The sequence below is a fragment of the Euprymna scolopes genome, chromosome 26 (assembly GCF_053919585.1).
Source record: "Euprymna scolopes isolate OS-2025 chromosome 26, ASM5391958v1, whole genome shotgun sequence".
NCBI classification, from domain to species: Eukaryota; Metazoa; Mollusca; class Cephalopoda; order Sepiida; family Sepiolidae; genus Euprymna; species Euprymna scolopes.
The window spans coordinates 75,775,045-75,788,069 of NC_136507.1; the positions used below are offsets into that span (position 1 = coordinate 75,775,045).

The 13,025-nt window shown below is 33.5% G+C and overlaps 1 protein-coding gene across 1 annotated transcript in view; it reads right to left on the bottom strand.

Moving 5' to 3' along the window:
• The window catches only part of LOC145248198 (amine oxidase [flavin-containing] A-like), an 87,642-nt gene that overhangs the window by 35,671 nt on the left and 38,946 nt on the right, over window positions 1–13,025 (bottom strand). The window contains exons 3-5 of the mRNA XM_080110061.1: window positions 10,556–10,730; window positions 9,735–9,849; window positions 4,360–4,517 (exon numbers count right to left, since the gene is read on the bottom strand). Coding sequence (XP_079966187.1) covers window positions 4,360–4,517; window positions 9,735–9,849; window positions 10,556–10,730 — 448 coding nt within the window. The remainder of the gene's footprint in view (window positions 1–4,359; window positions 4,518–9,734; window positions 9,850–10,555; window positions 10,731–13,025) is intronic.

The following is a 13,025-nucleotide window of genomic DNA, read 5'->3' on the forward strand; positions in this document are numbered from 1 at the left end:
TTATTACAGAGCTAATTTCTATTGAATATATATATATATATATATATATATATATATATATATATATATATATATAGTACTGATTTCAAAGTTAAAAAAAAAAAAACGACTTGGGTGCCATCAGCTAAAATAGAAACCAAAACATTTAGTCCTCCAGTCACAGGTCCTGGATATGACCTTAAACTATATCTGATGGTGAGACTCCAGCTTGCGGGCTTTGAGGAGTGTGGAGCCACCCTTTAATTGCATTGCTCCCAGGTCCACTCTGACCCGGACTGGTAGTATCTGTTAGGGTCCCAACTATGGGTTAAATAGAAACCGACTTAAAAAAAAAAACAACAAACAAACAAATATACTCTATTAAAAACTGTTCTTCAAAACCACTGGATTTGGCATTAAATAACCTGAAAAGGGTTGATATGCTGTAAAACAAAAACAATCAACCAACCAACATCCAGTCACGTTCTCTACTGTTTGAGCTATTAAGATAAGATTTAAAATTAAACCACATCAGACTATGGATGAATTTGCATAATGCACAAAAGTAATAGAAATATGTTGGTAAGTTGAAATGAATATTTTGCCTTTCAACTTGTCGACATTTCTGTTTACGTTATTCATCCATCCAAACAAAGATTTTACTCATTATAAACCATCCTTGCTGTATGATTACTATATCCTGTTAATTTTAGTGTTATGTGACCAATAGTTTAACAGTTTATCGGTTAAATATTTTCATACACACACATACATCTGTTTTATTTATATAGATAAACAGACATTTATTTGTTTAAAAACTAAATTTTTGGCAATATAATGCCTTCATCAGGAACAGAGTCAGTTTGTTTTTGTTTTTCTTTCTTTGCAGCATGACGTCACTAGAAAAATAAAATCAGCAGGATCTTCAATGGTGGAGATAACAGATTTTACTATTTTGGTGGCAAGCTAGGAAAGAAAAACAAAATAGAAAAACAAACTGATTTTGTTTTTTGCCAAAAGTTTTATTTTTAAAGAAATAACTGTCTGTTTATTAAAAAAACAAAAACACCTGCATTGAATTTAAACTTTAAATTAGAAGAGTTTTTCTGATATTGAAAGGGGCAGGTTTTGGTTAACAGTTTTGTTTTCACATTGGCAGACCATGCACAAAGCATAAACACCTTTTTTTCAAAGAGTACACATTCAACCAGTTCCAGTACAAAAATCAATCAGCGTGAAGAAAACGTAGCATAAAAAAATGGATCAGAGTACTACATGTGTGTATTCCCATAGATCAGCAAAAGTGACCTTCAAAAAGTTTGCCTTCTCACCCTTTGAGAAGTTAGTTTATTGCAAATTGCAAGAGGTGTCCTTACCAGAGAATGTCAATAGGGCTGCTCAGACAGTTTTTATTTGGCAAAAGTGCTTTTCTTCTATGGCAATGGTTCTCAACAGGGGAGTGGTGGTTGTTTCAGGGTCTACGCAGGAGAAGGGGGGATTAGCACCAAGTTAAGCATACTTGTTTGGTTTTCTTTCTGCTAGTGTTTGTATTAAATGCTATATGTTAGTATTAGTTATTATTATGTCAGTGTCACATTTCTGAATTTTTGAGATGAGGATTAGTTGTTTGCATTATTTGGATTCTTCAAACTACCTTTTACAATTGATGTGGCGCAGTGGTTAGAGTACTTGGAAAAATCAATTGTAAAAAGTGATATTCTCCTGAAGGTTGAAGGTTCAATACTCAGTGTGAGAGCGACCGAAAAATACAATTTTGAATTACTTAGAACCTCTATCCAGTCATGGCTGATGGAACGAGAGCATGCTAATCCCGTGAAGTAAATAAAGGGCCCTGTTCAAAATTCTGTCCAAATTCCAGATTTTGACAAAAACATTCCAGAATTCAACAATTGAAGATCGTCAGATATATCGACCAAAAAATTGTGAAAATGACACTTAAGATGAGATTAATAGTCAGAAGAATCTAAATAATACTGATGTTAGTGTTAGTTATTGTTATGTTAGTGTTAGTTATTATTATGTCAGTGTTAGTTATTGTTATGTCAGTGTTAGTTATTGTTATGTCAGTGTTAGTTATTGCTATGTCAGTGTTAGTTATTGCTATGTCAGTGTTAGTTATTGCTATGTCAGTGTTAGCTATTGTTATGTTAGTGTTAGTTATTGTTATGTCAGTGTTAGTTATTGCTATGTCAGTGTTAGTTATTGCTATGTCAGTGTTAGTTATTGCTATGTCAGTGTTAGTTATTGCTATGTCAGTGTTAGTTATTGTTATGTCAGTGTTAGTTATTGCTATGTCAGTGTTAGTTATTGCTATGTCAGTGTTAGTTATTGCTATGTCAGTGTTAGTTATTGCTATGTCAGTGTTAGTTATTGGTATAACAGTGTTGGTTATTATTATGTCAGTGTTAGTTATTGCTATGTCAGTGTTAGTTATTGTTATGTCAGTGTTAGTTATTGCTATGTCAGTGTTAGTTATTGCTATGTCAGTGTTAGTTATTGCTATGTCAGTGTTAGTTATTGTTATGTTAGTGTTAGTTATTGGTATAACAGTGTTGGTTATTATTATGTCAGTGTTAGTTATTGCTATGTCAGTGTTAGTTATTGTTATGTCAGTGTTAGTTATTGTTATGTCAGTGTTAGTTATTGCTATGTCAGTGTTAGTTATTATTATGTCAGTGTTAGTTATTGCTATGTCAGTGTTAGTTATTGTTATGTCAGTGTTAGTTATTGCTATGTCAGTGTTAGTTATTGCTATGTCAGTGTTAGTTATTGCTATGTCAGTGTTAGCTATTGCTATGTCAGTGTTAGTTATTGTTATGTTAGTGTTAGTTATTGGTATAACAGTGTTGGTTATTATTATGTCAGTGATAGTTATTGCTATGTTATTGCTAGTTATTGTTATGTCAGTGTTAGTTATTGTTATGTTAGTGATAGTTATTGTTATGTTAGTGTTAGTTATTGTTATGTTAGTGCTAGTTATAGTTGTCATAAATGCACATTTTAATTCAGACATGTTTTAAGGTGAAGGAAATATCATTTTGATACATGATGGAAGAATCTACAGGCTAAATCATTCCTGGGTGCTGGTTTAAAATCCCACTTTCTAACCACGCGTCACCTCTTGCCATGGGAGGAAAATAAATACATTCAATAGACACCACTTATCACAATGGAAAGTGAGCTTACAACAGAACCAGACCAGAACCAAGCGGTAAACAAGGTCCCTATATATTTACTTGTCTCTTGATGAGGGCAGAATTAGACACATTATTGTTGTTGTTTTTTTTTTTAATGTGGGGAAAAGATGAAGTGTAGTATCAGAGTATTACTACACTTTACTCCTTGCCATCAATGCTACCCACATAACAGTTCAAGGGATATGTCTGACTAATCTGAAGACCGAATGTTTAGTGTCATCGTAAAGCCCATCTCATGTCAAACAATTCAATGTATACAATTAAGTGAACATAAGTCGTTATTTTACCAGTCGTCAGGGAATTTTTTGTTCATTTGTTTATTAACAATATTCTCCACTTTATAATAAAAACCAATGTGTATTCATTTGTATATACAAAGTAACTTTTCAAAAGTAATGCCTCCTATTATTTTTATTCTGCCTGAATGAGTCAGAGGGAATTGCAAATTGTATTGTTACATACACATCCATGTCCTGAATGTTTCATATAGCTGTTGCAGATATTGACAGTGTGAGATTCTAAGAAAGCAACCCCTGTCATGGACGTACACCAGAAGCAGAGATGCATCATTGAATTCCTCTATGCAGAAAAAAATTGAACCGATCAACATTCACCGGCATCTGTTGAACGCTTACGAAGCCAATGCAGTTGATGTCAGCAAAGTTAGGAGATGGGTTTGCCGATTTCAGAGTGGCGACAGATGTGAGTGACAAAGCGTGCTTCGGACTTTTATAACCAAGGCATCAAAAGAGGCTGGCAAAACTGCATCAAGAATATTAGTGACTTTGTAGAAAAATAAATTCTGGTCGATCGTTTTAATGGTACCACTTCAGTCTTCGTAGCTCTTCAACGTTTTCAATTGAAAGCAAAGAAAACAAGGTAGATAACTCTAAATGGTAAACTATAGTTACCTCCCCTGAAATTTTAAGTACTCTTACACTTTAAAAAATACAATAAAAGTCTGCAATTCGATAAATTTTATTTTTACCTGTAATTATTTTTTTTTTTATCATAATTTTTTTGAAATTATATTAATTTTGACATGACACGCAAGTATGTAATAGTGTTTTCACCTGAAATGCGTTTTGTTTGAAATCCCAATATACTGCACATTATACTGCAGAAAAACCAGATAAAGAAAGAATCAATTCTTCGATCTCACCTGAATTGTAAATTCTTGAGCCGCCCCATTACTGGCTTCTAGTAAAGCATCCACCCCACCTCCTGCTTTGACATAATATAAATAATGTAGAAGGGAGATCTGGCTGGTTTCCTTGCCGAATATGCATCGTGTGGCGGCTTCCAAACATTGGATCAGAGCTGGTTTTAATCAAAGACCAAAGAAATAAAATGGAGAAATAATGTACATTTGAATTAAGAAGAGCGCTCATTCAATCTGTTTTGAGGATTTACAATTTTTTAAATACAATGATTGTATGAAAATTTTTATAGAACTTAGTGTGGAGACAATTGAAATCAGAAGAATCAGAACATTTTGTGGTATTGGAAAAATTAAGTGCATTTTCTCCAATGCCAAAAATATTTGTTGATACTAATGATAAAATGATTAATAGTATTGATTTTAAATTAACAGTAAAACTAAATTCGGTACTTATGCATTTTTGGTACCACACTGATATAAGATCGTTATTATTTTGAAAGCCATTTTTAACATGGGGTAGGGAGAGTGTTTTGTAACTATTCTGTGCTTCCACCTAATAAATTAATAAATAAATGATATCATGAAACTTAAATTTAACCTGAAAAAAAAAAACTATTTAAAAATAGTGCGGTACCAAAAATACATAAGCACCCTAAAATCTATATGTTCCCCTACCATAAGTGAATTTTTATGTTTGTGTAAACATATGCTCATATTACATAAGGTTTTACGGTAATCTGAAAAAAAAAAAAAAAAAAAAACTTTATAATTTAATATTTAGAAATTTAAAAAGTTGGAATCTGTAATTAAATCAGAATCAGGAATTTAGAACAGAATCGGTAATTTTATTGGAATCTGGAATTTAGAACAGAATCGGTAATTGCATCTGAATTGGGATAAAAAAAATTGTTCCATCATTAATGAAACTAATAATTTTTATGGATTATATTATAATCAATTCATAACATCAAAAATTTATTCAATAAATAACAAATAATTGTTTATTAATAAAATGTCTTTTTGCAAAGTTCTCTACTCGTTTGGAAGACCAAGAGCAGATTCAAGGCATTTCCACGAGTGATGATGATGGAGAGATGACCATCAATCTATGGTTGGTTGGTTGGTTGGTTGGTTGGTTAATTGTTTTTGTTTTACGGCATATCAACCCTTTTCAGGTTATTTAATGCCGAGTCCAGTGATTTTGAAGAACAATTTTTTTAATAGAGTATATTTGTTTTTTTTTAAGTTGGTTTCTATTTAACTGATAGTTGGGACCCTAACAGGTACTACCAGTCCGGGTCAGAGTGGACCTGGGAGCAATAGCAATTAAAGGGTGGCTCCACACTCCCCAAAGCCCACAATCTGGGGCCTCACCATCGGATATAGTTTAAGGTCATATTCAGGACCCATCAATCTATGATGGCCCTTAGTATGACACAGCATTAACAAACCAAAACTGTTGAAGAAGTCTCGTGTAGCAAGGCCTATCACTCCGCCTTTTTCCACAGTGATTGGTTGGATCATAAATTTGTTAAAAAAGACCAACATTTTTTTTTGATCATTTGTGATCCTGATTCTGTTACATATTCAAGGGTCTGTTGTTAATTTTCTAACTAACAAGGGTGCAAAAATGTTGTCATATTGTATTCAACTCTCCAATTGCAAAGGGAAAATTCTCTATAAGTGTGGGGTTAAGCAGAAAATTCGATCATTGAGGAGGTTATCACATGTTGAGTTAATTCCCATCAATTTAAAAAAAAAAAAAAAAAAAAAGGCTGTTTTTCATAGACCAATCACATTGCAGTTTTACTCCAGGGGGTGCAAATAGAATAGTTTCAAGTAACTGGGATCCACGGTTATCCCAATGAGTTAAAGCAAGAAGAAATAAGAAACTGCATCAACAGTGGACGAAAAGAGATTCAGTGATCAGGTAAAGTTTAAACCTGATATCTACTGATCCCCGCAACATTAGCGTATGCATCTGAAATCTGGGTAGTTTGTTGCTTTCAAGACGATTATCAAAGGAGGAATAACTAGCATTGACTAATCAAAAATAAGAGTGCTTCTATATCATAATAACGAAAAAAATATTGAATTTCAAGTGAAACAAATGGTACCTACGTAATTATCAGGTCTCAAATAGTAACATATGCAAAAATTACGGAAAACAATAAGGTAGAAAAATAATTATTAATGGAAAAACAAATTTGTAAAATAAAATGAAATCACTATGTCAGGGTTACTAAAAAAAAAAAAAAAAAAAAAAAAAGAAGAGAGGAGTTGATATGGGAGATAACTAAGCTCTGTTGCTTACATCACGTAATGAACGTAATTCAAAATGTCGGACAAATTTTATTCCTCGTCTAAACTGTATCCGAATCCGTTTTTCATTAATAATTACTTTTCTATCTTACTGTTTTCTGTGATTTTGTGATATGTTACTATTTGTGACATGACAATCACGTAGTTACCATTTGTTTTACTTGAAATTCAATATTTTTTCATTATCATAATATAGAAGCATCAAAAGAAGTATTTTTTTTGCAAGAGATAATTTAGGACACTAAATTGGTTCATCAAACAATGAACCAATTTTAAGTTTAAAAAAAAAAAGAAAAGAAAAAAAAAGAGACTTCATCTCTACAAGTACTGTAAATTGTCTGGTATCTGATTTTTAGTGAACAGTTTTTTGTTTTTTAACTTTTATTTGCCTTAAACAAAGATTACTACCAAGATGTAAAGGGCTGCTGTTATTAGGCAAGTGCTCCTCTGAGCTTCAATCTATGGTCCCTCCTTGCCAAACTTTCACAAAAACCACTCGTCTAGCCAAAACCACTACCAATAATTTCCCCTACTCTTTACCTGTGCCTAAACCTAAACGTAGATTTCATGAACAAAGCTTCTTCTTAGAACTGCACGCATGTGGAACTCTCTTCCATTTGCCTGCTTTCCAGCTGACTATAATTTGATTGTCTTCAAGTCCAACATAAACAAGTTCTTGATGAACCGTTCCCCTAAGTAATCCAATTTACAAAATTTTCACTACTTATGATTACTATGCTATAATCTCATTGACTAATGATACCCAATAACCCTTATCCTTGAGTGGCCTCCGGGCCTTGATAAATGGTGACTCCTATGTTAAAAAAAAAACAAACAATAGCAACAGGGAGGTAATGGTGACCAAGTGGTTAATGACATAAACTGACAACCTGGATGTGTTAAGTTTGTTCCACAGAAACACTTTCACTTAGGGATGCTGGCAACCTTCATATGGTTCCTCTTGTAAGTACCCAATGTCTTTCTAGATATAATTCCAACTAGAAAGGTATCGGGGAAACGAATGCCAATAAGGATTATGTAAAATGTAAAAATGAATGATTGCTGCAGAAGACAAAATTAAAAAAATTTTAAAGTTTTTTTTATTACATAAATAAAAAGTATATCTTGCTCCACCTTGTATTGAGCACTCTTGTATAAATGTTGTTAAATTCATTGGATGTTTTACCTCTGAATATTCTTTACCAGGAATAATACCTATACATATATATGTATATACATATATATTATTCCCAACTCGCATTTAGGTAAAAATGAACTTTTAATCTCTATATAAATAAAATGAACTAATTTTTTCCCGTCTGATTTTGACATTAATAGGATTAAAAATCAAGATATTTCATGCAAATATAATATGCACAAACGGCAGAACAATATCTGAGGTGTGTTATAGGCTTATTATTTCTCAAATTCCTCGATAATCTTAGATTTCTATACTTTTTCTGCTGAGAAGTCACGGCCAAAATCGGTTAAGATCAATGGAAGTGGTAAAATATTTTCTCTGTAATAAATTCCTCCTCCCCCTGCCACCACTTAACACCGTTTGGGGATCGTTCACAAGGAACAGTTGAGAAGAGAACACCGGTTTGGCTTCGTAGTTCTTTCATGTGAAGTTATTTAAAATCACTAAACTAAGTTGCAGTGCTCTGTGGCGTAGTGGTTAGCGTGCTGGACAATTCACATTATATTTTCACGTTCGCACCGACCTACCGTAGTCGTTGTTTTTGTTTTTTTTTCCTAAACAACTGGAATGGACTTTTCTTGGTGGCCGAACTGTTAACGTTGCAGATGTTTTTTTTTTTTTCACACTTTATTTTCCTACTTTTACTCATGACTCCGGGTTTGATCCTTCCTACTTACCTACCATAACATTTTTTAAAACTCCCCCCCGTCCCGGAAACAAACACTCGGGCAACGCCGGGTACCCCCGCTAGTTGTAAATAATTGAAAATGAGCCTATAATTATAAATCATTGAATTCATTCTAAAAATATCGCAAAAAGAAAAAAAAAAAAAACAACAAATAACGTAAATCGCGATATATCCAAGCAGTCATGCGAGATGGCCTAGTAGTAGAAATTTAGACTTCTTTCCGTGGGGTTATGATTTCAACTCTCGCTAGATTCAGCCACTCTGATGAGTTGTAGACGACGAAACACGTGTCAGGGGATGATTATATTTTAAAAAATTATATATATTGGTAGAAGGGAAAATTATTCCCAACTCGCATTTAGGTAAAAATGCACTTTTGTATAAATAATTGAATTCATTCAAAAAAAAGTATTGCGAACAAAAAAACAAATAAATAACATATATAAACACACACACACACACACACACACACACACACACACACACACACACACACACACACACACACATGCGTGCATAATATTTTATTTGGTAGTAAAATGGCTGATCGATATATTCATCATGATACCATCCTCTCAGTTATTAATTTCTCCTTGGAAGGCGAAGGTGGGGGGTCAGTTTACTATGTCACCCTCCCGGTCTAATTATTTAAAATTATTAAACAAGTTAACATTCCTGTGCTTGTTTTGCAAGTACTTTAATGGAATGTGCTCCAATGAACTCACAGCACTTGTACCCCATCGATGTACATATCACCAACTAACCTGACAAGCTGTAAAATCCCAACCCTTCACTGTTGATGTCCCGAGATAACAGAAACACTTCTGCTCTAATAGTTCCTTCTCTCGGATAGCTGGACTTTGGAATTCCCTCCCTGACTCCTGCTTCCCTGACTGTACTAACATACAGAAATTTAAATGTAATGTAAACGGATATTTTGCTGCTCAACTCCCCATATAGTCCTATGTAGACATTAACCCAAATAGTAGCCTCCAAGTGTTTGGAATTAGAAAAAAAAAAAATTAAAAAAATATAAATTTATTGTTCTGAAGTAAAAGTAACGTTGAATTTCATGATTAAAACTCGATTCCAAGTAAAAATTGTTTCAGAAGAAATGTTGAAAAAATAATAAGATCATACATTTTGCTGTTTTCTTCGACTTACATTTTGTCCATGCTCGGGATCTTGTGAATTCCTGCAAGGTCATGCTATCCCATTCTGCAGCACGTGGATGATGGTAGGGATTATAAACATCAATTTCATCACACATCGATTGGACCTGAAACGAATCAACAGAGAAATTAAGCCTGATCAATCACAAAAATCAATAACCAACAAAGTGTTCGAACATTGCTAATTTTTTCTTTCAAATAACTAGCGATGTTCTCAAACACTTTTTCATGCCTAAAATGGAGTACTGTGGCTACATCTGATCGAGAGCTGTTCAGAGCACCCTATCCTGCCTTGACAGAATTCGAAACCAGTTTCAAAACCTAGTAGGTGATGTCCTTTTCGCTTCCCTGCAGTCTCTTTTTCACAGAAGAAACATTTTTAGCCTGTATCTGCTTTATTGCTATTTTCATAGTAAGTGCTCGTCTGAGCTTCAATCTATGATCCCGCCTCCACAAAAAACACTAGCTACAACCATTATCAACAATTTCCCCCACTTTCTATCAATACCTAAATTTAAATGCAAATTCTATGAATAGAGCTTCTTTCCTGTAGAACTGCCTGCCTGTTGAACTGTTCGTTGGCCTGCTTTTCAGCTGGCTACAATATGATTGTCTTCAAATCCAATATAAACAAATTCTTATTGAGCCGTCCCCTTAAATAATCAAATTAAACCCAATTTTCACCACTGATTACTACTACCCTATTGTTCCAGTGACCACCATACACTCAAAGCCAAGTCCTAGTCAGGCAAAAGGTCATTCGAAGTGGCGATTCAGGTTCATAGATGAAAAGTTAGAAACAAAAACTGATACCTTTCTTAGAAAGATGAACATATCCAACATTGCCACGATCGAAAGATGCGGAATCGATGATGAATAAGATCGAATTGGTCCATCTCCAAGCTGCACCATTTTAATGCCATCCACGTAGACTTTATTGAGGCCAAGGTCAAACTTTTTTAAGAGATCCATGATATGAGGTTGGCAACTAAAATAAATAAAACGGAAAAGGTAAAGATAAGTGTACCTACACACACACACACACATACATACACACACACACATACCCACACACACACCCACACACACCCACACCCACACACACCCACACACACACCCACACACACACACACACACACACACCCACACACACACACATATTAATATCTTTTATTTATATATAATCATGTAATATTTAAAAACTTATATCTATTATTCCAAGTTAGGAATATTCAGAGAATGAATTATTACGACGTTTATACAAGAGTGCTCAATACAAAGAAGAGCAAGATATACTCTCGATTTGTTTTTGCATAAACATTTAGCTATTGTTACACAATCATGAGCATGTTTCAGTCAATTAGTTATAAATAGCTTGAGACTTCATCAGGCGATGTTGCTTTTCCAAAAGTTCATTAAAGACTGTAACGGTATCTAAATGTTTATGTATATATATATATATATATATATATATATATATATATATATATATATATATATATATATATATAATAAAATATGCATCAGGTGCGCTTGAATAAAATACACATTTGGTGCATTACAATTTGAATAAAATAAAATATATATCAGGTGTGCTTGAAAGCCAAATTATATGTATTTTATTTTATTCAAATTAAATCAATGCTTGTATAATGGAATTGACACCTCATATTATATATATAGCAAATTTTAGTCATTCAATAAATTTAAAAATTTATGACGTGAAATATTTAAATTTCATATCAAAAGATTTTTTATTATTCTATGTAAGACAAAGAATACATTTGAAATATTATAATAATATTTCAAATGCATTCTTTGTCTTACATAGAATAATAAAAATCTTTTGATATGAAATTTAAATATTTCACGTCATAAATTTTTAAATTTATTGAATGACTAAAATTTGATTTATTTGCTCTATCTTGTATATTGAACAATTTTTATTTAGGTGGGATAGTACTTATAGAATATTACTGCCAGTAATATTTTGTAAAACTTATAATCACAGGTTTCCATACCAGTTGATCGTTAGATAATTTTATTCTGAAGAATATATATATATATATATATATATATATATTCACACTAGCAAAAGTACCCGTCGTTGACCGGGTTCAAAAACAGCCTACAGAAAATGGACTCTGGTTTATGAAAGTATGATAGGTTATGAAAAGGAAGGGTTGTAAAGAGATAGCTTCGAATTTGGGGGTATCAAAACCAAAGCAAAATATGATGAATGTAAAAATAAAATAGATAAACCCCATAATTTATTATATCATACCTGTTCACACTGAAACACTTATCACAATATTCTGTGGATCTATATTAAAAAACCTTGTTAAACTTTGTGACATATTTCCATTCTATGGAGGTCAAGCGTGAACGAACACCCCATAATTTTATTATACCATATTTCTTCAAACTGAAACATAATCAAAGTATACTTACGCAGATAGATATGAAAAGTCTTTATTAAAGTGTGTGCCTATTTCCATTCTATGGAGGCTAGGCGCGAACGCAGACCCCACAATTTTATTATACCATCCATATTTAAGTTAAAACATACTTATCGAAGTATCATGTACATCTATATCAAAAACACTTGTAAACATTTTTTTTTTAATTTTTAATCTTTTTATTTCCATACTTTGTGGACCAGGCGCGTATGCAGACCCCACAATTTTAATGAATCATCATTATGCCAGACCAAACATACCATTCCTGCGTCTCGATACATCTATCATTATATGTAATCAGTTTTCTATAATTGTCAACCATATAGAAGCCTATTCGTGACCAGGTATTTATTTGCTCCCCCACCGAGCAAATTAGGCACAAGGTCGATTTTTAATGTGAGGAGTGAAGGGGAAATGGGGACCAACTCCCCGGGGAGTAGGGGAGCTGGATAGTGACAATTAGTATGAAGGGTTGCCCCTACATTGACCAAGGTCTTATATGTGGGGTCGCCCCCACATAGAGTCTTTGCTTGCAGTATCTGCCAGAACAGATGGTATTTATTTGCTCCCCCACCGAGCAAATTAGGCACAAGGCTAATTTTTAATGTGAGGAGTGAAGGGAGGGGGAAGGGAAAAAGGGGACCAGCTCCCGAGAGGTGGGAAATGGGAGCTGGTTAAAGGTCAGGCATGTGGGGTTGCCCCCACATCTTGTCTTTGCTAGTCATAGCTAGTCATAGCTTGCAGTATCTGCTGGAGCAGATACTACACTTTGATCTTGGCCCAAAGGCCACGAAGGTGGCCTATTCGCGACCAGACACACACAC